The 25,995-nt window shown below is 38.5% G+C and overlaps 1 protein-coding gene and 1 non-coding gene across 2 annotated transcripts; one reads left to right on the top strand and one right to left on the bottom strand.

Moving 5' to 3' along the window:
- Positions 1 to 7,630: 7,630 nt before the first annotated feature.
- Positions 7,631 to 23,943, bottom strand: LOC133041076 (guanylate-binding protein 5-like). The gene is made up of 11 exons (XM_061121447.1): positions 23,743 to 23,943; positions 17,517 to 17,720; positions 16,874 to 17,001; positions 15,627 to 15,736; positions 15,173 to 15,369; positions 14,364 to 14,606; positions 12,822 to 13,102; positions 10,650 to 10,862; positions 9,776 to 9,878; positions 9,296 to 9,471; positions 7,631 to 7,856 (listed from the first exon to the last, which is right to left on the bottom strand). Exons 2-11 carry the CDS (start codon positions 17,710 to 17,712, stop codon positions 7,743 to 7,745), a joined length of 1,761 nt encoding a protein of 586 aa, XP_060977430.1. The 5' UTR covers positions 17,713 to 17,720; positions 23,743 to 23,943; the 3' UTR covers positions 7,631 to 7,742.
- Positions 17,871 to 17,977, top strand: LOC133041754 (U6 spliceosomal RNA). Its single transcript, XR_009689329.1, has one exon. It is a non-coding gene; the product is annotated as a U6 spliceosomal RNA (small nuclear RNA).
- Positions 23,944 to 25,995: the final 2,052 nt, after the last annotated feature.

The raw sequence follows: 25,995 nt of genomic DNA, 5'->3' as shown, positions 1-25,995 counted from the left end.
TGCTCAGGAAACCATGAGATAATTTTGTTATAACACCAAAAATATATGCAACAAAATATCACAGACAAATTTTTTTAATGAATCCTGAAACAGTTTGGCCATTTTGAAAGTTGAACCCAAGCTGGGCTAAGTATAGTGGCCCTGTACTTCTGAGACACAGAGATTGATGTAGAAGGAGGGTGGGCACATGACCCAGACCTGAATAATAATAGTCCTTTATCTCCTCACTGGATCCAAGAAGTCCTCCTTTCTCTCTTATGTTTTTAGCTTTATTTTTAATATGCTTTATTGAGGCTATAAAGATGGGTTTCTAAAAAAAGAATAGTCTAAGGAGAGTTAGTTCTTTTTGAATGTAAACAAGATATTTTTAATATTTAATAATGGAGGCAAAAATAAATTCAGATTCTTTCAGATTCCATGATTTGTAAATGTTCCAAAGAATATTTTTTTAATTACACTCAAAAGTTCAGTTATAAGAGTATAATATTGGTAAAGGAAATTTTATTAAAATGGCTTATTAAACTGGTAGAATTTAATGGGGCTGTATTTAAGTGATATGAAATTTTTCATATTCTATTAGTGAATTCCAGAAAAAAATGGTCTAGCATCTTGTTTTAGAAATGGTGGGGTTCTTTGAAACCTAGGGTACTCGGCTATTGGGCATAATGAAAATATTCAGACAGGAGCAATCTCATTATTCAACATCCTGCTACACAAAGTTTGGGAAAGTTGGAAAAGCTGACCTCCATCAGGTGCTCACAGAAAATATTAAGTGTAGGATGGGAGGCATGAGGGAGCTGCCTTGGTGGGGCAGGCAGGCTGGACATTTCTTGGTTTGAGGTTATGCCTCTGTACCTAGAGAAGAGAGATGACTGATGTTGTCACTAGGAGACTTGAGCTGAATTACAGGTAATTGCAGCCCACCATTGGGATAGGAATAAGATCATAAAGAAATAAAAGACCCATATGATGCAGGTGTTCAGAGTCTGCTAAAATTGGGAGTAGAACAGCAATACTGAGAAAAACCTTTTGACACTCCAGGTTTTACATAACGAACAATGTAATTGCAGAACTCCATTGGAGAAATTTGAGGCTTTATTCACTTAAATTAGCTATAGAATAAACAAAATCCATGTCTACCTGAACTGCAACTATACTGAATCATCTTAACAGAAAAGAGATGTACCCATTTCTAAGCATAAGTACTATGTCAGTCCCAACTATTTTTTACACAGTCACCAGCATTCAGTAAAAAATTGTGAGACACAGAAAAAAAATGAAGTAAAAGCTATCCATTGTGAAGACATAAAGCAAGCAGCAGAAATAGAGATAGACCAAGTGCTGGAACCATCAGACAGCCCTTTTATTTATTTATTTATTTATTTTTTCCACTCTTTTTTTTTTTTTTTTTTACTAGTTGGAGGCCAATCACTTCACAACATTTCAGTGGGTTTTGTCATACATTGATATGAATCAGCCATGGATTTACACGTATTCCCCATCCTGATCCCCGCTCCCACCTCCCTCTCCACCCGATCCCTCTGGGTCTTCCCAGTGCACCAGGTTGGAGCACTTGTCTCATGCATCCCACCTGGGCTGGTGGAGATCACCAGCCCAGGTGGGAAGATCACCAGACAGCCCTTTTAAAATCACTATAATTATTATGTTAAAGTATCCAGTGGGAAGATAAACACAGTAGACAGATGTGAATTTTCAGTGGAGAACTGGAAACTATTAGTAGAGTCAGATGGAAATACTGTAAATGACAATTAAGGTGTCCTTTATAGCCTTGTGGGCTATAGTCCATGGGGTCCGAAAGAGTCGGACACGACTGAGCGACTAACACACACTTTAATGGGTTTAGCAGATGACCGAATGAGTACACAGTGGAGGAAAGAATCAGAGAACTTTAGATAGGTCAATAGAATTTAAACTGAACCGTGAAGTTATTCAAGGAGTGAAAGAAATAGTTGAGCATCCAGTAGCTCAGTTATAAAACAATATCAAAAGATTTGCTATACATGTAATATTAAAAAATCAAAAGGAAAGAGAACCTTCCAAAATTACTGAAAGACAGCACACTACAAGTTCAGAAGTTCAGAGAAACCCAAGCAGGATAAATACAAAGAAAAACACAATATAGGCAGAGCAATGAGATCTAAACAAAAAGATCTTGAAGGCTATGAGAAAAACAGATGCTGCTGCTGCGGAGTCACTTCAGTCGTGTTTGACTCTGTGCAACCCCATAAATGTCAGCCCACCAGGCTCCCCCATCCCTGGGATTCTCCAGGCAAGAGTACTGGAGTGGGGTGCCATTGCCTTCTCCAAAAACAGACGCTACATACAGGGAAACAAGGGTAAGAATATGAACAACTTCTTTCTGGAAACTCTGCAAGTTAGGGAAAGTGGAAAAACATTTCTAAAGTACTAAATAAAAACAATACTAACTCAGATTTCTTTACTCAGTAAAAAAAGTCTCCAAATGGATATAAAAATCCAGAGATTTTCATAGCACAGCTGATAGAAATATATTTTAATGGACTCAATGTAAATCCAATGAAAATTTATGCTATTTTTGGTGGAAGAAAGGTGACTTTAAAATTTATATGAAGATTTCTTATTTGTAGGATAGATACAAGAAAGTATCCCTCTAAATGTGGCATCACATATTTGTGAATGTGAAGAAGACAAAAGGCTCTCTTCTGTCACTCCTTGAGAGGCACTGATGTTCCTTCTGTCCCTTTTCCTTCAACACAGGTTCAGCTGTTCTTTTCTAAGGCTGAGTATATTCCTGTTAAGCCACATCATTGATGGTGACCATAAGCACTACTGCAGATACAGCCCTGGAGTCTTGAGTGTTCCTCATTTGCCCTAACACCATCCTACAAGAACAGATTTGGTGGAGAGGGTGTGGAGAAAAGGGAACCCTCTTACACTGTTGGTGGGAATGCAAACTAGTACAGCCGCTATAGAAAACAGTGTGGAGATTTCTTAAAAAACTGGAAATAGAACTGCCATATGACCCAGCAATCCCACTTCTGGGCATACACACTGAGGAAACCAGATCTGAAAGAGACACGTGCACCCCAATGTTCATCGCAGCACTGTTTATAATAGCCAGGACATGGAAGCAACCTAGATGCCCATCAGCAGATGAATGGATAAGGAAGCTGTGGTACATATACACCATGGAATATTACTCAGCCATGAAAAAGAATTCATTTGAACCAGTCCTAATGAGATGGATGAAGCTGGAGCCCATTATACAGAGTGAAGTAAGCCAGAAAGATAAAGAACATTACAGCATACTGACACATGTATATGGAATTTAGAAAGGTGATAACGATAACCCTATATGCAGAACAGAAAAAGAGACACAGAAATACAGAACAGACTTTTGAACTTTGTGGGAGAATGTGATGGTGGGATATTTCAAAAGAACAGCATGTATACTATCTATGGTGAAACAGATCACCAGCCCAGGTGGGATGCACGAGACAAGTGCTCCGGCCTGGTGCACTGGGAAGACCCAGAGGAATCGGGTGGAGAGGGAGGTGGGAGGGGAGTTCGGGATTGGGAATACATGTAAATCCATGGCTGATTCATATCAATGTATGACAAAAACCACTGGAAAAAAAAAAAATAATAATAAAAATTAAAAAAAAAAAAAAAGAACAGATTTGGTGCCTCTCAATTGAGGCCAATTGGAAGTAGTATCTTCACCTCTTGGTCTTAAGATCCAATCTGTGAAATTAAAACAACAGTTATATAATTTGGCTTCCTTTGTTACCTGTGACATCTATTTCCAAAGGTGAAGATGTATATGAGAAGATTATCATAAATTTGAAAGTGTCCATTATACATTTCTAAAACATTTCAAGGCTACTTCATTTTAGGTTAAGAAATTTTCAAATTTTTGACTTGGGCCTCATGTCACTCAAACTTCTCTGTCAAAAGCAATTGATTTGCATCTTGCCTATTGCTTCCCTGGTGGCTCAGATGGTAAAGTGTCTGCCTGCAATGGTGGAGACCCAGGTTCAATCTCTGGGTCGGGGAAGATCCCCTGGAGAAAGAAATGGCAACCCTCTCCGTATACTCTTGCCTGGGAAATTCCATGGACTGAGGAGCCTGGTAGGCTACAGTCCATGGGGTCGCAAAGAGTCAGATAAGACTGAGCAATTTCACTTTCACTTTCATTTATATGTCGTTATTATAGCTCCAGTGCCATCAAAACCAGCATTTGTATTGATAAACAGAGTTAATAGACACAGCATAGTCTATTGCTGTGTCTTACTTAAGAGCAGTAAGTATACTGGAGATCTGAGTGTTTGTAATATGCTCTATGTTAACAGTACCAAACTTGGAACTTTCGATAAGTGACTTAATTTTACCCAATCTCAGCTTTTAGAAATCTCTATAAGAGAAGTAATAATGAAATCAGTATTGATTTTGAAGGTACTGTTCTTTTCAACCAAGACAGTTCCTTGGATATTAAATTGTACATTATCATTTTCCTTTATGAATTGTACAGCTTGCAAAGGCAGTTATAAAGTATTATTAGTAAGTGCTCCAGCAAAATAGGCTGTGGTCTTTGGTACCTTTGAAAGTTCAGTTCAAGTCTGGAAGTACAGCTAAACAGTAAGAACAAGACCCTATCTGATTATGGGAAAGTCAGCATAATAAAACTCAGCAAAGAACAGGAAAAAAGACAGATGTTAAAATATTTGCTTTTCTTCCTTTAATAATAAATCATATTTTGAGCAACTAAAAAATTTCAGACTCCTATAATGTAACCCAATTGGGTAATTCATATAAAACCTCACCAGGGCTTCCCTGGTGGCTCAGTGGTAAGAATCTGCAAATTGCAATGCAGGAGATCCTGGTTCAGTCCCTGGGTCAGAAAGATGACCTGGAGAAGGAAATGGCAACCCAGTTCAGTATTCTTGCCTGGAGAATCCCATGGACAGAGGAGTCTGGTGGGCTACAGTCCATGGGGTCGCAAAGAGTCCAGACACACTGACCTGCTACGTTTCACTTTTTGTGTAATTTTTCTATAGGCTTCCCAGGTGGTGCTAGTGGTAAAGAACCTGCCTGCCAATACAGTAGACATAAGAAATGTGGGTTCCATCCCTGCGTTGGGAAGATCCCCTGGAAGAGGGCATAGCAACCCACTCTAGTATTCTTGCCTGGGAAATCTGTAGACTGAGACGTCTGGTGGACTACAGTCCAAAGGGTTGCAGAGTCAGATATGACTGAAGTGACTTAGCACACATGCACCATAATATTTCTATAACTTTTAAGACCTATTTTGCTGGAACTCCTTTTTTCATGAACTTCTTATTGCAAAATTCAGACTTAAATAGAAGAAAGTAGGGAAAACCACTAGATGATTCAGGTATGACCTAAATGAAATACCTTATGATTATATAGTGGAAGTGAGAAATAGATTCAAGGGATTAGATCTGATAGAGTGCCTGAAGAACTATGGATGGAGGTTTGTGACATTACACAGGAGGCAGTGATCAAGACCATCCCCAAGAAAAAGAAATGCAAATGGCAAAATGGTTGTCTGAGGAGGGCTTACAGAGTTGAGAAAAGAAGAGAAGCAAAAGGAATAGGAGAAAAGGAAAGATATGCCCATTCGAATGCAGAGTTCCAAAGAATAGCATGGAGAAATAAGAAAGCCTTCCTCAGTGATCAATGCAAAGAAAAAGAGGAAAACAATACAATGGGAATGATTAGAGATCTCTTCAAGAAAATTAGAGATACCAAGGGATCTTTTCATGCAAAGATGGGCACAATAGAGGACAGAAATGGTATGGACCTAACAGAAGCAGAAGATACTAAGAAGAGGTGGCAAGAATACACAGTAGTCGTGTATGGATGTGAGAGTTAAGCTATAAAGAAAGCTGATCACCGAAGAATTGATGCTTTTGAAATGTGGTGGTGGAGAAGACTCTTGAGAGTCCCTTGGACTGCAAGGAGATCCAACCTGTCAATCCTAAAAGAAATGAGTCCTGAATATTCATTGGAAGGAATGATGCTGAAGCTGAAACTCCAGTATTTTGGCCACCTGATGTGGAGAACCAACTCATTGGAAAAGACCGTGATGCTGAGAAAGATTGAAGGCTGGAGGAGAAGGGGATGACAGAGAATGAGAATGAGATGGTTGGATGGCATCCCTGGGTTGATGGACATGAGTTTGAATAAGCTCCAGAGTTGGTGATGGACAGCAAAGCCTGGCATGCTGCAGACCATGGGATCACAAAGAGTTGGACATGACTGAGTGACTGTACTGAACTGATTATACTGGAGATAAAATAAAAAAAACTAAAAGGAAATAAAATGTGTAAGAAAATATTTAATTTTTACTATTAAAATAATTTTCAGTCATTTTAGGGAAATACAGAAATCCCTGAAGATGTAACTATTGGGAGAAAAAAGCCAAAGTGGTAGAATTATTTTTTTAAAATTTATGGTTATTCACAGCTAAAATATGTATATACATATATTTATAAAACCTATAGTTTTTAAATAAAAATCAGTAGGCGTTCATATATGATTGCAGTTACACTCAGTTCATTTTAGTACTGTAAAGTGAAAGAATTGTCAGTCATTTTAGGGAAATACAGAAATCCCAATAGATGTAACTATTGGGAGAAAAAAAGCCAAAGTGGTAGAATTATTTTTTAAAATTTTATGGTTATTTACATTTAAAATATATATATGTATATATATTTATAACCTATACTTTTTAATAAAAATCAGTAGGCTTTCATATATGATTGCAAGCAGTTGTACTCATTTAATTTTAGTACTGTAAGCAAGGCTCAAAATTAAATGCCAATATTTGGGGCTTAAAATTAAATGAGCCCCATCATATTGTTTGTCACATTATGTTGCATTCCTTTTACTATTTATTTACAGACTTAAAGGATTATAAACAAAATCCAATAGAAACTGGTTCATAATATAAAATATCCTATTTAAGTTATGCCCTTGGTGAGGATAAAAGGAGGGTTAGACTTCTTTAGCTTTTCAACTTTTGACATAATTTCCATGCTGGTAGTTCTTTCCATCTTCTAGAGTACTTCTGTTTCATTAAGATGTTATTTGCTTACAGCTTAGAGTAATCTAAGCTGATTGTCCATTAACCATGACCAGGAATCATATAATTGCCCATAAACTGTGTGTCCTCCATCCAGTTGGGAACCATACATTGTATACTGTCTGCACTAAGAAGCTAGGTTAGTTTTTGTTTGTTTTTATCATTGATGCCTCTCCCTGATGGCCTCCAGCACAAAACCATTTGGCAAGAGTGATGTCCACCTGAGTTCAATCAAGATCCTTGTGATTTGGGTTATTATAGAAATATTCCCCACTCCAGGTCACTTCCAATCCCCACTGAGAAAATATGGAAAATTAGAGGTACAAGAGAAAGTTTCCCTGATACAACCTGCCCAATATCACTGCCAAGAGGCAATGATAAAATGTCCCTTATAATAAAAGTCATAATCTTTTTAAGGAAGCAATCAATACTTAAACTATTTGTGCATTTACTAAGAAATTAGTAAAATGCACGTTTTACCCATTGAGTATCATAACTTAATAATTCAGTACAAAAGTTCAATATAATTATCGAAGTTTATTTAAATGATGATTGTATCAAGTTCTATAGTTTCTTGTTCCTTTGCATCTTCAGTGAAAATGAATAAGTAAATGAAATTCTAGTGTTCAGCTCTTTAGAGTAAGATGCATGTAACATCTGGTGAGTCATTCCTCGGAAGATTCTGGAGCTCATTGAGAAGTTGTCTGTTCTCAGCTTGGAATCTCTCCTTGAGCCTTTTCACCTCTTCCTAAAGAGAGATACATAAAACAAAAGAGCTGAGCAAAAAGTGGTGTCCAGATCATTGTTTAGGGAAAGTCCCAGTCACTGACTTTCCCTTACTTATTTTAAACAATCAGTAATAAAAGACGGTCCCTAATTCCTCCTTTCCATTCATATTCATTTTACCTCTTACTCTTGGTTTCCTACTTGTGTAATTCCTATTCCCAGTCTGTTCCTATAGCTGCAGAAACATCATCTCTCAATCCCTGAAATATTGGTATCCCAAGAATTATATCCTAAGGCTCCTTCTCCCTTTGTCCTTACGCAATCTGAATCACATCTTGACTTCAGTTCTCATGTACACACAAAGGAACCTCAGATCTAGTATTACAAGGAGAGGTTGAAATTAGTAAAATGCACATTTTATCCATTATGAATATCAATATCACAACTTTATAACTCATTACAAAAGTTCAACTGGGTGGTCTAGGTGATATCCTCAATCAGGTGACGGATCTGAGCCTTAGATAAGGGAATTTGTTCTGGGTCTCCACAGTAACGGGGTTAAAATAGAAGGAAAGGATGAGATCAGAAACCCTAGATTGAGAATACTGCCCTTCGGTGCGGGTCTGTAATCTCAAAATTGTCTTGAAACAGTCCCTGGAAAACAAGGACCTACAGGTAGATCAGCCATGATGGGAAGGATGCCCTTTGTCTCACAGAAGAATGTAAGACTAGGTTTGCAAATATGAAAGCATTGCAGATCCCACACACTGAGAAGACTGTTTTGATAACTTGCTAGGCTGTGTGATAGTGGCATTAATTATCTCTTTGGAACTTAATTTTTCTAATCAGAAAAATGGGGACATAATGGCCCTGATTCACTGAATAGACTAGGCTAAAGAATGTGTGTATGGTGCTTTGTACAGTGCTTGGTAGATAGAAACCACTGCCAACTGAGTGATGATAATAGCAGAGGACTGGATGAAACAAACTCTACAAGTTAAAGGTCTTCAGAACCAGCAACAATTAAGGTAAAGACAGGGACATGGACATAGTAATATGAGATTAATTCAACAAGGTAATCTATGACCAAAGGAAAAGACTAGCTAGAAAAATGAACAAAATAACAAAAAGACTAATCACTGTGGGTTAGAAATGTCCTTGGATTTTGCTTAACAAATTATAGTGCTTATGCTGTGCCAAGCACCATTCTAAACTCAAATATTGACTCATTTAAGCTTCAAAATAGCCCTATAAAATAAGCAATATTAATATAACTATCTCCAAACAATGTATTTAGTAAGAGGTAGAGCTGGGTTTCTCACCCACACTATTTGATTCCAGAGTCTTTGCCCTAGGCCACAATATTATGCTGCCTCTTCCATGTTGTTGTTGCTTCATGTTCTCATTGATACAGAGAAGGGAGTGTGACTAAAATCCCGAGAAGAAATAATTGATGAGTACCTGGAGCTGACGTTCCATGGCCCTCTGTTGCAGGGCCTCCTGGTATACTCTGTTTGTCTCCATTAGTCTCACTTGTTCCTGATGGACTGTCTTCCTTGGCTCCATCATTTGCTGATGCTGCGTTAGACTTTGCATCAACCTTTGTGCTGCAGCCTTCATAAACTCTTCTCTTAAACCTACCTCAGAGAGGAAGAAAATGACAAACCTCTCTAGGATTAAAGTACCCTTCCTTCTGCCCCCCTCCCTTATTTGTTATTGCCGCTACTTCGTAGATAAAATTTCCTGGTCACTTTTTCTCCCTGCAAGTAATCTTATGGTAGCTGAGGGTATATGCCCTATTCAGGTATAGACTGAGGAGCTAAGAATGGTACATCTTTGCCATTCTAGCTCTAGTTTAATGATCCCAGGTTTAACCAGGTCAAATTAACTTAAAATGTGTAGAATTTCTGTGTTGCATTTTTTTTTCCATTTTTTTCTCACCTTTGATCTCCTTTTCGCTTGCTGTGAGAGCAAGGTCTGTCTGCAAAATCATAACACTCACAGACTCCTTGGACTCTAAATATTTCTGAAGAGCTTCCTCAGCCTAAGAACCCGAAAAAATATAATCAGAAGTAAAAAATGATTAGAAATGTTGTAAACCTCTTTATTTCCTTTTCTTCCCAACATCTTTTCCTCCCTAGAAGTGCTCAGCCTGTACTTAGTGAAACTGTCAGTCAAGCTTCTTCTGTCAAGGAGTGGACACAAGCTCCAGGCTGGCCTGTTGGAGTACCCAAAGCCACTTGATGCAGAAGATTTGGGTATAGGTGGGAAAATACTGCAACTTGAGTGTTTTAAAGACTGATATGGATGCCGGAAAAGATATCTTCTCTCCCATGAGACTGAGGTCATGAAGGACTAGTTAAGCTGGGAGCTGTCGGTGTCATCTTTTCTGCCCTGTGGGGTGAGGCTGCCTGAGAATGAAGTCAATGGTGAGGAAAACAGAAAAAGCTGGATTTTGGATAGGAAAGAAAGAAGGAAAGGGGAACATTGATTACATTGTTACATATAATCAACTGATTAAACTCTTGGACATATCTATATTAATACTTACAACTAAATTTAAACATTTTGCCTTTAGTTTATGTGCATCAATGAATTGTTTTCTTAGGTTAGTTCATTTACTGGGATTCTGTCCTGTGTATCCAAAAACATCCTTTTGTTGCAATGAATGTTGATGGTTGTAATAAAAGTCTGGTGATTATGGCAATAGTCTAGTTTAATTCCACCACTATTATTCTTCCTGTCTGTCATCATTGATTCTTCAAAGAAGACCCTCTACAGTTCCCCCATAATTAATACATAAAATCAAGGATACCTGTATTCCTTTCCTGGGCTCCTGATTGTACTTTTCCTTCAGCTCTTCTATCTTCTGAATGAAGAGACAATGCCCCCCAGGTTTTGCATAAACCCCTTGCTTCACATTTTCTTCTAGAGGATGAAAAATATCCTGAAGTAAAGCTGAGCAACGATTCAGTGATGCCTCCGAGTTTCGTTTATGAAAGTCATTCAGTTTGGCTGCTAGCTGCATCTTTAAGGGGACAAAGACCCACGGAAAAGGTATTACCAACACGTCAGTATTTTTAGAAATGATTCACAAAGAGAATCTCTGTATTTGGGTGGGGTAGGGGGGATTCAAAGACTACAAGCAATACTATATTCTTCCTACCAAACCTATTGTAAAAAAGTTCCATGGATAATACACTGTAGAAAAGTGACTTTACTTTTATACTTGAAGTCTCTGGACACCCCTTTCTTTTGCCTCTTCTACTTTAGATAGAATCTTCAGACTACAGATCTCTAGCCTCAAGCCCTAATTTTAAATGCAACCTACTGTTACAACAGACTGGTTCCAAATAGGAAAAGGAGTACATCAAGGCTGTATATTGTCACCCTGTTTATTTAACTTCTATGCAGAGTACATCATGAGAAATGCTGGGTTGGAAGAAACACAAGCTGGAATCAAGATTGCCAAGAGAAATATCAATAACCTCAGATATGCAGATGACACCACCCTTATGGCAGAAAGTGAAGAGGAACTAAAAAGCCTCTTGATGGAAGTGAAAGAGGAGAGTGAAAAAGTTGGCTGAAAGCCAACTTTCAGAAAACTAAGATCATGGCATCTGGTCCCATCACCTCATGGGAAATAGATGGGGAAACAGTGGAAACAGTGTCAGATTTTATTTTGGGGGGCTCCAAAATCACTGCAGATGGTGATTGCAGCCATGAAATTAAAAGACACTTACTACATGGAAGAAAAGTTATGCCCAACCTAGATAGCATATTAAAAAGCAGAGACATTACTTTGCCAACAAAGTTCCGTCTAGTCAAGGCTATGGTTTTTCCAGTGGTCATGTATGGATGTGAGAGTTGGACTGTGAAGAAAGCTGAGTGCCAAAAAAATTGATGCTTTAAACGATGATGTTGGAGAAGACTCTTGAGAGTCCCTTGGACTCCAAGGAGATCCAACCAGTCCATCCTAAAGGAGATCAGTCCTGGGTGTTCACTGGAAGGACTGATGCTAAAGCTGAAACTCTAATACTTTGGCCATCTCATGCGAAGAGTTGGCTCATTGGAAAAGACCCTGATGCTGGGAAGGATTGGGGGCAGGAGAAGGGGACGACAGAGGATGAGATGGCTGGATGGCATCACCGACTTGATGGACATGAGTTTGAGTAAACTCCGGGAGTTGGTGATGGACAGGGAGGCCTGGCACGCTGCGATTCATGGGGTCACAAAGAGTCAGACACGACTGAGTGACTGAACCGAACTGAACTGATGTTACTACTGTTTCAATATTATATTGGGTCTGGGATTTCCAGATCCTGGGATTTCCAGGAGGTAGAATGGATAATTAGCCTGAATAATGAGCATATGCTATTAAACCTGAGGAGATAATCTTTTAGTAGAGCCTTTGGCAATTCTGTATGTTTGATTAATAAAAAAGGAAAGTTAATACTTTATGAATACAAATTTTTAAGGGATAAGATTGCTTTTAAAAAAACTAGTCTATGGGCATAACATAATAAGATGAGTTATCTGTGTGTGAAACTTTCAGAATCTATAGTGTCTAGGGGCTTCCCTGGTGGCTCAGTAGTAAAGAATCTACCTGCAGTGCAGGAGATGCAGATTCGATCCCTCTGTTGGGAAGAGATCGCCTGGAGAAGGAAATGGCCACCCACTCCAATACTGTTGTCTGGGAAATCCCATGGACAGAGGAGCCAGGAGGGCTACAGTCCATGGGGTTGCAAAGAGTCGGACATGACTTAAGACTAAATAATGACAATAACAGTAGTGTCCAGGGTAGTTATAAGCTTTTTTGTTGTTACTTGTCTTCAGAATAATAGTGAAATCTTGGTCACATAAGTGATAGTCATTATCTCTCAGTCTAGTAAGAATTGTTTTTCTTAAGTCCACATTTTGTATTTCATAGCAACATTTTGCCTTTTATTGTGCCTAAGTCCCATGACTATAGCAAAAACTTAATCACCTCTAATTTTTTCTGGTACCCTTGGTCCTCATCCTTGAAAGAGTTCTTCATGAAGACTTCAATGGCCTCTTTCTCACTGGCCCTGTGCAGGTCCAGCAGTTCCTGGCGGGTTTCTGTGGGCAGCTGCAACTTCTGGTCCATCTGCTGGTCATAATGGGCAATGGCCTTTTGCACTGCAGCCGAGTTCTTAATCTGGGCCAAGGTCAGGACTTCACTTTCCATGCAGGGCAGATCCCCACTGTTGATGGCATTGACATAGGTCTGCACTAGGTTCTTTAGATCTTCACAGGGGGGAAAGATGCTTGAATTATTTGCAGAGAAAAAGTACATGCTCTGAACTAATTCTGAGAATGTTAATTTAGCATATTCAGCCTTATGCACAGTGTTTACATGGCCCAAGTAAGTTCCTTTGGGAAATTATGTGATCAAGAAGACAGATATTTCATTCTCTGAGAAAGGAAAGTGTTCAAAGGAGAAAATTGAAGATTTGTGTGATGATCCACATTTCATCCCTTTCTAATTGAGCAATGAGAAGATAGTTATACAAACTTGTGTGTATTCATTTATTTAGAATACTATAGACTTTTTGCCTGTCTACTCTTCCCTTTCTTTCTCTCTTCCTCAGGTTTCTATTCCCTTTAGAATTCCCTTTTCTCTTCCATTCAACATGTAAAGCTGGTGTGAGTGTTACCCTCACCCAAAAAAGCACAGAGTAGGCAAATTAAGTCAGGTCACCTTACTCTTTGTTGGAACTTTCCTGTTTGTCTTCCTATGCCTTTGCCTACTTACGTTTGCCCTCATCTTTCCTTTAGATTGTAGCAATAATTTACAATATGGACTTCCCTAGTAGCTCAGACTGTAAAGCATCTGCCTACAATGCAGGAGACCCGGGTTTGATCCCTGGGTTGGGAAGATGCCTTGGAAAAGGAAATGGCAACCCACTCCAGTATCCTTGCCTGGTAAATTCCATGGACAGGGGAGCCTGGCGGGCTATAGTCCTTGGGGTCGCAAAGAGTGGATATGACTGAGTGACTAACACACAATAATTTACAAAGTTCCAAGACATAGAATATTTAGGAACAATTGGATTGAGAAGTCTGCTTAGATTTCTTGAAGGGTTTTAGACAATCTGGGCATCTGTTTGTTTAATGTTTATGTTAAGTATGTTCCATTTCTACAATGAATGTCTTCCCATTTTCTGCCTATCTAAGGCTGTGGCACTGAACAAGTACCCACTGTATTGGTGGGACAAATGCTGCCAACCCATGCGGGTTAGTCTAGGTCAACAGTGGATCGTTTATAGGCGTAACTTTTTTAACTTGACCTTTTCTTCAGGTTATTCTTCCTATTTTATCTTATTTTGCAAGCATTACTAAAAACATCTAGAAATATTTTTTGAAATATTTAATAAATGTGATACCTATGATTTTCTTGGTAATATCTGACTATGCATTTTTAGCATTGACAGATGGAAGGAGAAATTACAACAGTGCTCTCATTCTCTATTTTGAATTGAGGGAAAACCCTTGAAAAGGTACTCACGAGATCCACTGGCCTGGATACCTCCTGAAAGAGTTTTAGTCTTGGAATAGCTAAAGATGTAGGAACAGAATTCTGCCACTTGTTGTACAAACTTAGGATCCAGATCATCATTATGCAGTGTCTCAAGCTGGGCAAGCTTCTTCTGGTGAGTGGGCAAGTCAAAAATAAAGCATTTCTTTACTGGAAAGAATTTCTGTATACACAGACGGGGCAGATTAAAATTCTGAAAATGTTGGTTGGTGCCTGAGGAGGGAAAAAATAGGATTTATTTAGTATCGAATTACATTCATTTTAATCTGTTCCCCACAAATAAATGTGTCCTCTACCTGATGTTGGGCTTCCCTTCTTCAGCTGGTAAAGAATCTGCCTGCAATGTGGGAGAACTGGGTTCAATCCCAGGTTACAAAGATCCCCTGAAGAAGGGAAAGGCTACCCACTCCAGTATTCTTGCTGGAGAATCCTATTGACTGTATAGTCCATGGGGTCACAAAGAGTCAGAAATGACTGAACGACTTTCACTTTCACTCCCTGATGTTATTTGTGTCACTACAATTTCACAAACCCTAAGCAAAAGCTTAAAAGGTGATCAACCAGGGAAAGGAAAATGGAAAAGTTATTTGCTCCAAGAACAGGGAATAATATAATTTAATATTGACTCTATTAGTTCATTTAAATTAATAGTATTAATTATTTATATGGTCACTTAGTCAGCTGAGTAAATATAGGAAACTCTAAGTTTAACCAGCAACATACAAGAGATAACTTCTTGTGCTACTTTTCTCCCTCTTTCCAAAATTGGAGTCTGTTACCTTGCTTTGGCCTCAGTGAATTCTCCAGGTATTCATCTGCTGTGATGAGTTGCCCATTTGCTTCCAGGTCAAGGTAGAAATCTCTCAAAGTCCACACTAAGTCTGGACAGACTCTCACAAAGTCAGCTGCATCATCTACCCTGTTAAGAGCAGGTGAGGTATCTATTCTGAGCAGTTGTGACAGTTCTGTCACATAGCTGAGATGCAATTAAGGAAAACTTTTGGAAACAGGACTGCATCTGAGCCATATTTAATTCCATGCCTTTATATGCTTTTATATTCTCTTTGGGTTGTAACCAAGTCCTCATTGCATTCAGTAAACAAAAGGACTTCATCTTGTTCTTTCAATGTTCACAGTGTTTTCATTTTTGTGTTTGATACACAAGGACTCATGAGCTGGTGAATGGAGGAATTCTTTCTGGCTTTGGTGCCATCCTGGACCACAAAAGGATACTGCAAGAGGTTGATAGCCCCATGGTCAATTTTGTTCATGGTATTGTAGACAAAAGTACTACTCAATAGTAGTGCCAGTACAAATATATGGGTGTCATTTGTCTTGTCGCCCTAGAAGTCAGAATAAATTTCAGTCATGTCTCATGGTGCTCCCATATGAGCAGTTACTAAAAACAGGCCCTTGATCTACAAATGTTAAACAGGACAAACTAAAATGGTTGTGAGAAACATGGGAACTTTAGTTCTGTCATTAGCATTGATAATTTTATATAAAACCATATTTTGTTAATTTATTAGTCCCTCTTATAACTGGTTAGGTATTTGCAAAATCGATAGTCAGATTTACTGAAGGTAATCAGAGGATTTAAAATCAAGATTTTCAACTGTGTGGAACAAAGTTGGTCTGTATGTATAATACATGCATCTATTTTATTGAATAACTATTATACACAGGGAAGTTCACATTACTGATCTTATCTAATACTCAGTGCTGTGAGAATAAGGTTTTAACTTCTGTCTCTATGTTACAGGTAAGCAAACTAAAGCAAAAATGGGTTTATCATTTTGTGGGATATCAAAAGCAAAATAAAGACATAAAAAAAAAGAGAAGTACAAGGGAAAGATCCCGTTTTGTGCTCAAACCATCTCATACCAGCTTACAACAGCCGGTTGTGTACATCTTTTCTGAGCCTTGAGTTTAGTGACTTCACTTTGGTAGCTTGGAGTCAGCTGTGATAGGAGCACTTAGAAAACTTGAAAGTACTACAAATCAAGGCTTTGTTTCTTGCCAGATAGAAGTGGAAAAATAACGTGCATCTCCTGTGCAAATGATAAAATGGATCAGACCAAAGGGGAAATAGGAGATTTGAGGAGACTTATTCTTGTTTGTCAAAGTTTTAAGAGCTGCAAGTACCAGGATCCTGATTTGGACTCAAGTTCTGCTGCCCTGAAGCCCACTGCTAACCTCTGTCCTCTGCAGGGACAGACTTATGACGGTGACTTTATTTGCACTGTCTCTCTTTTCAGTTTGGTTAACTGTCTAGCTCCACATTAGCACAATCTCCCAATTGTGATTCTGGGATTTCACACCTATTTTTCTCACTTCAGGTTTCTAAAATTTGACTATTAAAAACAGAAAGAGGAAAAAAGTATACCCTGGTCAAGTAGAAGTAAAAAAAAAAAAAACTCCCTGTGTAAAGAGTGTTCAGGGATGAGGAGGTTGATTAAAAAGAAATTCTTGTTAATTACCTTCTCTACGTCGCCGAGTCCCTCAGTGTCAAGAAGAACCAGGGTGTGGTTTGGTTTCTTGGGGTGAGGCACACACCACATCCAGATGCCCTTCGTGCTACACTGCACTGTAGATCCAACTGAGAATCCTACAGGGGGAGTTGAAACGCTGTAATAGAGGAGTGGATCTGGAAACTGGAGACTGCCTTAATAAGTGAGCTACCATTTAAGGAAAGCAAGGCGAGGCTATGGCAGAAAATATAACTCTGTATTGATCTGAATTACAATAGAGGAATGCGATAATAAGAATGCCAAGTACCATAGGGCTGGAAATTTGACATTTCTTTTTTTGCAAGAATATTATACTATCAAAATTTAGTCACTTATAATTGCATATGTAGAAGTTATTTCATTGATATCTTCTTATAATTGGAAAGTACTGTAATTTTTCTAAGTAGATACTGAAGGGAAAAAATGAGGTGATATATCAGAAGCAGAACTCTACCTTTCATCTCCCAGAAGATCATTAGCTAGATTTGAGCCAAGCATTAGCTTTCAATATTCCTCCCAGGTCTCTCCCTTCCTCTCCTCACATCACTGTGCTGCGTGCTGGGAGTGTGGGTGGACAGAAGGGACTTGGCTGGGCTCTGCCCATGTCACTCACCCTTTTTCTCCCCAGCCAGCTTGTTCATCAGGTAGGACTTGCCTGTGCGGTAGGGGCCCACGATAGCCACCACCACAACGGGCTGCCTGATGGCAGACAGGATCTTCAGGGCTTTCGGATTAACCAGCAGTCGCCCATTAGTGTTCTCGATGAGGCACAAGGGTTCTGGCATGTGATTCAATGGGGCCATGTCCATAGTGTCACCTGATGTTCAAGGAAAGACATGGGATAGACTGAAGTTTCTATTCTTAAAGCAGAGAAACGTCATTTTGTTCCTCAACCTGTGGACATACTTCTCCCAAGATGGTCTAAGTTTCTGAAGAAGTGAATAATAATATATAAAAAGATAGTAAAGTGCTCGCTTCGGCAGCACATATACTGAAATTGGAGCGATACAGAGAAGATTAGCATGGCCCCTGCGCAAGGATGACACGCAAATTCGTGAAGCGTTCCATATTTTTTTTAAGAAAGAAAAAAAAAAAAAAAAAAAAGATAGTAAAAAGGGTCATAGTAACATAAGTCCAAGCCCTTCAACACAAGAGAAGTCCTAGACCCAACAACACAAGAGAAGACTCTAGACATGGACATTATCAGATGGTCAATACCAAAATCAGATTCATTATATTCTTTGAAGCCAAAGATGGAGAAACTCTATGGAGTCAGCAAAAAAAAAAAAAAAAAGACTAGGAGCTGACTGTCGCTCAGGTCATGAATTCCTTACTGCAAAATTCAGACTTAAATTAAAGAAAGTAGGGAAACCACTAGATGATTCAGGTATGACCTAAATCAAATCCCTTATGATTATATGGTGGAAGTGACAAACAGATTCAAGGGATTAGATTTGATAGAGTGCTGGAAGAACTATGGATGGAGTTTCATGACATTGTACAGGAGGCAGTGTTCAAGACCGTCCCCAAGTAAAAGAAATACAAAAAGGCAAAATGGTTGTCTGAGGAGGCCTTACAAATACCTGTGAAAAGAAGAGAAGCAAAAGGCAAAGGAGAAAAGAAAAGACATACCCATTTGAATGCAGAGTTCCAAAGAATAGTCAGGAGAGACAAGAAAGCCTTCCTCAGTGATCAGTGCAAAGAAATAGAGGAAAACAATAGAATGGAAAAGACAAGAGATTTCTTCAAGAAAATTACAGGTACCAAGGGAACATTTCATGCAAAAATAGGCAAAATAAAGGACTGAAATAGTATGGACCTAACAGAAGCAGAAGATACTAAGAAGAGGTGGCAAGAATATACAGAAGAACAATACAAAAGAGATCTTCATGACCCAGATAATCATGATGGTGTGGTCACTCACCTAGAGTCAGACATCCTGGAATGCAAAGTCAAGTGGTCCTTAGGAAGCATCAACATGAATAAGTGAGTGGAGGCAATGGAATTCCAGCTGAGCTATTTCAAATCCTAAAAGATGATGCTGTTAAGGTGCTGCACTCAATATGCCAGCAAATTTGGAAAACTCAGCAGTGGCCACAGGACTGGAAAAGGTCAGTTTTCATTCCAGTCCCCAAAAAAGGCAATGCCAAGGAATGTCAAACTACCAAACAATTGCACTCATCTCACATGCTAGCAAAGTAATGCTCAAAATTCTGCAAGCCAGGCTTCAACAGTACATGAACCATGAACTTCCAAATGTTCAAGCTCATTTTAGAAAAGGCAGAAGAATCAGAGATCAAATTGCCAACATCCGCTGGATCATCGAAAAAGAAAGAGTTCCAGAAAAACATCTACTTCTGCTTTATTGACTATGCCAAAGCCTTTGACTTTGTGGGTCACAACAAACTGTGGAAAATTCTTAAAGAGATGGAAATACCAGACCACTTGACCTGCCTCCTGAGAAATCTGTATGCAGTTCAAGAAGCAGCAGTTAGAACTGGACATGGAATAACAGACTAGTTCCAAATGGGGAAAGGAGTATGTCAAGGCTATATATTGTTACCCTGCTTATTTAACTTATATGCAGAGTACATCATGTGAAATGCCTGACTGGCTGAAGCACAAGCTGGAATCAAGATTGCTGGGAGACATATCAATAACATCAGATATGCAGATGACACCACCCTTATGGCAGAAAACAAAGAAGAACTAAAGAGCCTCTTCTTGAAAGTGAAAGAGGACAGTGAAAAAGTTGCCTTAAAACTCAACATACAGAAAACTAAGTTCATGGCATCCAGTCCCATCACTTTCTGTCAAATAGATGGGGAGACAATAGAAACAGTGAGAGACTTTATTTTTTGGAGGGGCTCCAAAACCACTGCAGATGGTGACTGCAGCTATGAAATTAAAAGACGCTTGCTCTTTGGAAGAAAGAAAAGCTATGACAAACCTAGAGAGCATATTAAAAAGCAGAGACATTATTTTGCTGAAAAATATCTGTCTAGTCAAAGCTATGGTTTTTCCAGTATTCAGGTGTGGATGTGAGAGTTGGACTATAAAGAAAGCTGAGCACTGAAGAATCAATGCTTTTGAAGTGTGGTGTTGGAGAAGACTCTTGAGAGTCCCTTGGACTGCAAGGAGATCAAACCAGTCAATGCTAAAGGAAATGAATCCTGAATATTCATTGGAAGGACTGAAGCTGTAACTCCAATACTTTGGACACCTCATGGGAAGCTGTAACTCCAATACTTTGGACACCTGATGGGAAGACTCATTGGAAAAGACCCTGATGCTGGGAATGATTGAAGGCAGGAGGTGAAGGGGATGACAGAGGATGAGATGGTTGGATAGCATCACCAACTCAATGGACGTGAGTTTGAGCAAGCTCCTGGAGTTGGTGATGGACAGGGAAGCCTGTCGTTTTGCAGTCCATGGGGTTGCAAAGAGTCCTACAAGATTTAGCTACTGAACTGAACTGAGGCCCTTCAGAGTTCTACTAGAGACTGCCCCACTGGTTCTTAAGTATTTGGTGAATGTATAGAAAAGCATTTTCTGAATCTAAACTACTGCTAGTTTGAGTCTCGCTTTTCTCCATTGGCTTTTGTCTTGGTTATGTTTCTTAGTTTGTATCTCCCTGAATCCCCAGATTGAATATTTATGACCACTATTTGTTCTATTACACTTTTTTCCTTTACCCAATATCAACCTGCTTTTCTCTCATTTAGGACTATGTCCAGCCAAAGTGCATTAAACTAAATCCTGCCAGGTCCTTATGTACCATTGTCTAGCAAATAGTAATTGTTTACTTCTTAAAACTTTACTTTTAAAGAATTTTTATATAACTATTAATATGTGTTATTCAATCAAAGCTTCAATGAGTGGTCATTTTATGAATGAGAAAGTGAGTGAAAATATTTTCTTAACACTTAACCATTATAAGATTCAGATGATGGAATAAAGCATATAAAAACCTAAATATGTGTGAGATTCCTTGAATTCTATTATTCATAATTTTGATCTTGCTTGTTAAAATTAAGCCTTTTTTCCTATTCACTCAGGACACTTTTTATAATTTGAAAAGTTATATTTGAAAAAAAATATATATATATATGTATGTTTGATTCATTTTTAGCAATTGAGAACTCTGTGGCAGCATTTTCTTTTTTGTTTAGTATGTCTGGACTTAATAGCTCTTCAGAATGGTCCATTGAAAATCATCAATTGGTATCCCTGACACCCCAACTGGTTCCCCAAACTGCCTTCACTGTAACAGCTACTTTCTAATTTCTTAATGTTAATTCTTGTAACCTAAAGAATCCCTGATAAAACGGTTTTAATGCTATCTGAAATGTATACAAAAGCTTGCTTTTCTGCCTTGCCATATTATAAAGAATGATTATCTTCCATTTTAGAAGTGATTATTTACAACAGAAGCTAAAATCTCACCATCTGCTTGCCTTTTTTTAAAGGGATATCCTACAATAAAAAGGTCTGGATTCCCTTGTTATCTAAAGTGAAAATTCCTTTTTAAAAAAGTGTGAAGATCCATTTCCCCCTTTCCTTAATTGCCAATGCCCCAGAGATTATCCAGGTGACAGATAAATAGAAACTGCTTGGGAGCAGATAAGAGATCCATTGCAAATAACATAGCCCCAGGACATGGGAGCTAGAAATGCCCAGTCCAAGCCAGATCCAAAAAGAGAGGATTCCCCATAATTTTACATTCCCAAAGGCCAAATCTCTTTTTACTTTAACCCATTTCCAAAACAATATTGGCATCTTATGTTTGTTGAGTCCTATTGTCTGATTTGTTTATAGCAGGAATCACAATCATTTTTAGATTAGAAAGATATGGAGACCTGGCAGTTATGACTTAAAACAATTAGCTAGAAAAACAGAAGATAAGCAATCAAAATTTATTTGTAGATATTGAGAGCTTACCAGATCTTTTGCTGTGAGATGATGTCGCTAACGAGAAAGGAAATGAAATTGACTGAATTTTCAGGCCACTTAATAAATATCATTAGGGCTGTGTATTTATACTAGTGGAAGTATTTTATATATTGTTACCAGATGTTATCTGGGTAACATCTTTAATGTTAATCAAATAACCCAGCCTCCAAACCATCTTTGCTGATTCACTGTTTGAGCCCCATGCGTAACTGTTGCTCTGCTATCATAACTCAGTTTATGATGTGTGGTTTTGTTATTGTTGTTTGCCTTCACTTTGCTTTGTGTTGTTTTTGGTTTGAATTTGTAGAGGAAAAACTCCTATAAAGGAGAAAATGGAAATCAAACAAGAAGGAGATGTGCAAAGTATGTGCCATGATAATGAAGGAGGAAACAGACAGAATAGACTCTACCTTGAAAGCAGGACTCCTCTTGGGCCGGACTGTGGACTTTGAGCTATATGCCCAGTATGTATGGAAATGACATACCAACTGGAAAACCAGGCCCCCCAGGGCTTGTACCTAGACTCTCCATGCTGCCTAAAAGAATACCCTGATTATCTGTGTAACCGAGTAGAGTCATACATTCTATTATGCTTATTGGGGTATGAACACAGGCCTATTGATAATTGTTCACTGTTAACTACCTAGCTTAGAATCATGGGTTAACTTTAATTGTATCTTCCTTTTTCCTTAGTTCAGACTAGTTTCAGGGAATTTGGGGAGGCGGGTTTGTGCACTTAGTGTATATAAGGTTTTCACAAAAACTGGAAGGGGTCCTTGACTAAGAGGAGACTCTGCCTTGTCTGTGTTGTCCTTCTGAGTGAGTTTGTTTCCCGGAATGCGTGGCTACAAACAACAATACATTCAAAGGAGGAGAGAGTTCCAAGGAGTGAAGAAAATTGCCAGACAGTTTAAAGTGCTCAAGGAGGCAACTGTTATATCAAGTGATTCTTAATAGTAACATCAATAGAGTAGCAGAAACAATACAAAATACAAAAGGCCTTAAGGAATGAAAGGGTGTCAAGAAATCAAAGCTAATTAATTTAGGATTCTTTCTGAACAAAGAAATCCATCTTCAAACAAAGTACAAGACTAAGAATAAAATGTATAGCCATTTTCGTGAAGCCTTATTTCATTGTACTTTCTAGGAATCAACTGTTTTCCTTTTTTCTCTTTTGTCTTTAACGTAAGCAAGCCATTTACATTAGATCTCATTCAATGCCGTTTCTCATGAAAATAATTCATAGTTCTTGAAAAATTCAGGCTGCAACTTGAAGGATCTTAATCAGGTTTTTTATCAAAGACAGTTTAAGTGGCAGTTACAATCCCCATGGATCATAAGGTGGCAAAGAAAGAAAAACAGGGTGAAAACCTTTCACACTCTCTGTCCCCGCACATGCTCCTGTCTAATTCAACCATAAGCAAAAGGAACTGACAATGAATTCTGCTGCCTGGCTGACATCACCACAATTTACCTTTAACGGGGCTCTGACAGTCCACGTCGAGCTCAGCTGCATCATACCATGAACAGACTATTTTTAACTGGAGGAAAATTGCTTTACAATGTTGCACTGGTTTCTGCTATACCAAAATGTTAATCAGTTATAATTTTATATATATTTATACAAAGCCCCTCCCAGTGGAGCGTCCCTCCCCTCCCCTCATCCCACTCCTCTAGGGTGTCACATAGCGCCAGGCTGGGCTCCCTGTGTTATACAGCAATTTCCCACTAGCTCTCTATTTTACACACGATATTGTATATATGTCATGCTACTTTCTCAATTCGTCCCACCCTCTCTTTCTCCTACTGTTCCGCGGGTCCATGAATGGCTTTTTTAAAACATCCTGCCCCTTGCAAACATTTTCCCACCCTTCCCCCGGTATTACCTTGACTGTAAATTCAGTAGCAGAAATCTTTTAGAGCTGTTCAGAAAGCTGCTTCATTGAAAACTTGAGTTCTCGCTCCTTCTCTTAGTTTATTTGTGCTGGTTTCTGATATCTTTTTTCCTTACCAATCCTAGGGATTTCTTTCTCTTCACCCCACTCTGCCAGAGGACAAAAGATTAGACTATGAAACGGAAACTCATAGTGAAAGGGGTTTTTGAAACGTCGCTGAAGGAAACTGAAACCAAAAGCCAAAGTCAGTGACTAAATGATTCCAGATGGAGCTTCTTGGTCTGGATATATTTGGATTGATTTCCCGGAAACTGTATATGGTCCATGGAAGAGAACTTTGAAATCATTTGCATTTTTCCCTTCTCCAAACTATCTTCAAGGCTGTGAAAAAACCACAGTAAGTCTACAGTAACAGTGATTATAACCCCAAAGTAAGGAAGCAGCCATCCTATACAATTCAGTTCCTCTCTTGCTAAATATTTAGGAATTTTGATAGAATTTTTTCTGAGAAAACCTGAGTTTGACACACAGAATAAACTGTTGTGTAATTTCAGTAAAAAAAAAAAGAAAGAAAGAAAAAGAAAAAGACTTCCTAAATAAATAAACCAGATGCTAAACAGTTTTAAAGAATTTAAAAAATAATGTCATTAAATGGTCAACAAATGGATTTTTGCAACTGTGCCTTTTATTGGTCAGGCAAATATTCAAAGCAGACAGTTTGCTTCATGAACTTAAATGTCAAGTTCCTTCTTCAGGCTTAAGAAGTTCTCAGCTATCATGTCTTTAAATAAATTCTCTGCTCCCTTGTGCTCCTTTCCTTCCGGGAAACCCATTACCCTTATGCCTTTCTTAAAGGAGCCAGATAATTCTTACAGAATTTCCTCATTTTTTAATTCTCTTTCCACTTTTGCCTCTATTATTTCTAGATTTCTATCTTCAAACTAATTCTCTCTGCCATGTGGTCTGCTCTATTTCTAATACTTTCTAATGCACTCTTTATCCTATTTATTGAGTCCTTCAGTGGCAGAATTTCTATTTGACCCTTTTTTAGTGTTTCAGTCTCTTTGGCAAAGTATTCCTTCTGTTCACTTATTTTATTCCTGAGTTCATTGAACTGCCTTTCTGAATTCCTGGAGCACTGTCATTTTCTTTGTGTGATACAGTATTACTGTTCTTCATGTAGTGAAGAGTCATTGATTCTTATGTTGATGCGTTTGAAGTGGTGAACACTTTTCTTCTTTATGTAAAGCTTGCGTGTGTGTCTCTGGTTCTACCTTTTTTTAAAAAATGAAAACTGTTTATTTATTTTTACAGATATTCATGCTGTTTCAGATTCTTTTCCCATATAGGTTATTACAGAATACTGAGTAGAATTCCCCATGTTATATATCCTTTTTGATTATCTATTGTATATATAGTAGGGTGTATAGGTTAATTGCACACTCCTAATTTATCCCCCCTACTTGTCCCCTTTGGTAACCATAAATTTGTTTTTGAAGTTTGTGTGTCTGTTTTTGTTCTGTAAGCAAGTTTATTTGTATCCTTTTTTTCAAATTCTACATATAAGTGATACCACAATATTTTTATTTGTGGGACCTACTTCACTTAGTTAGATAATCTCTGGGTTCATCCATGTTGCTACAAATGGCATTATTGCATTCTTTCTTATGGCTGAGTAATATTCCATTTTATTTATGTACCACATCTCCTTTACCAGTTCCTCTGTCAGTGGATATTTAGTTTCTTTAGAAATAGGAGCCCATCTTTTGTTTTCCCATAGGTGGCACTATGGAAAACTTGGCACTAGCTAAAGTTTTTTATTTATCTGTACTGCCTCTGGTTATACTTGAGGGTTAGCACTTTCCACCCTCCACTGCCTCTGGCAGAGTTGCCCCTTGGTGTCTACTTGTCCAGACTTGTGCCTCTAGGGTTGCTGGGGCCTTGCTGCTGGCTGGTGTGAGGCTGCCAAGGCTAACACCATGACAGGTGGCCCAGACCTAAGTTGCGGTTTCCCCCGAAATGGTAAGATTCCCTACCCCCATCAGGCCACCTGGAGCCAGCCGATCAACATGCGCCCAGTAAGAAAAAGGGAACCTATCAGGGGAAAGCTGAAAAGCCCACGAATGCCCAAGTTTGAAAAAAGGCCCGCGAAAGTTTGGACCAATAAAATTGCTTCACAAATATGTAACCAATCCGCTTAAGCCAGCTACCAACTGCTTATGCTCACCCTATAAATTTGTGTAA

Source organism: Dama dama, chromosome 20, assembly GCF_033118175.1.
Source record: "Dama dama isolate Ldn47 chromosome 20, ASM3311817v1, whole genome shotgun sequence".
In the NCBI taxonomy this organism is placed as follows: domain Eukaryota; kingdom Metazoa; phylum Chordata; class Mammalia; order Artiodactyla; family Cervidae; genus Dama; species Dama dama.
The sequence above is the reverse complement of the archived record's forward strand: the minus strand, read 5'-3'. Positions and strand labels throughout refer to the sequence as shown.

Bases quoted from the DNA above. Each gene is read 5' to 3' on its own strand.
- LOC133041076 (XM_061121447.1), bottom strand. From the start codon at position 17,712: ATGGACATGGCCCCATTGAATCACATGCCAGAACCCTTGTGCCTCATC. The intron at 10,863-12,821 runs GTGATTAAGTTT...GTCCCCTTAAAG, and splicing joins GGTACCAGAAAAAATTAGAG to ATGCAGCTAGCAGCCAAACT. The intron at 7,857-9,295 runs GTACTCATCAAT...ATCTCTCTTTAG, and splicing joins CCATGGAACGTCAGCTCCAG to GAAGAGGTGAAAAGGCTCAA.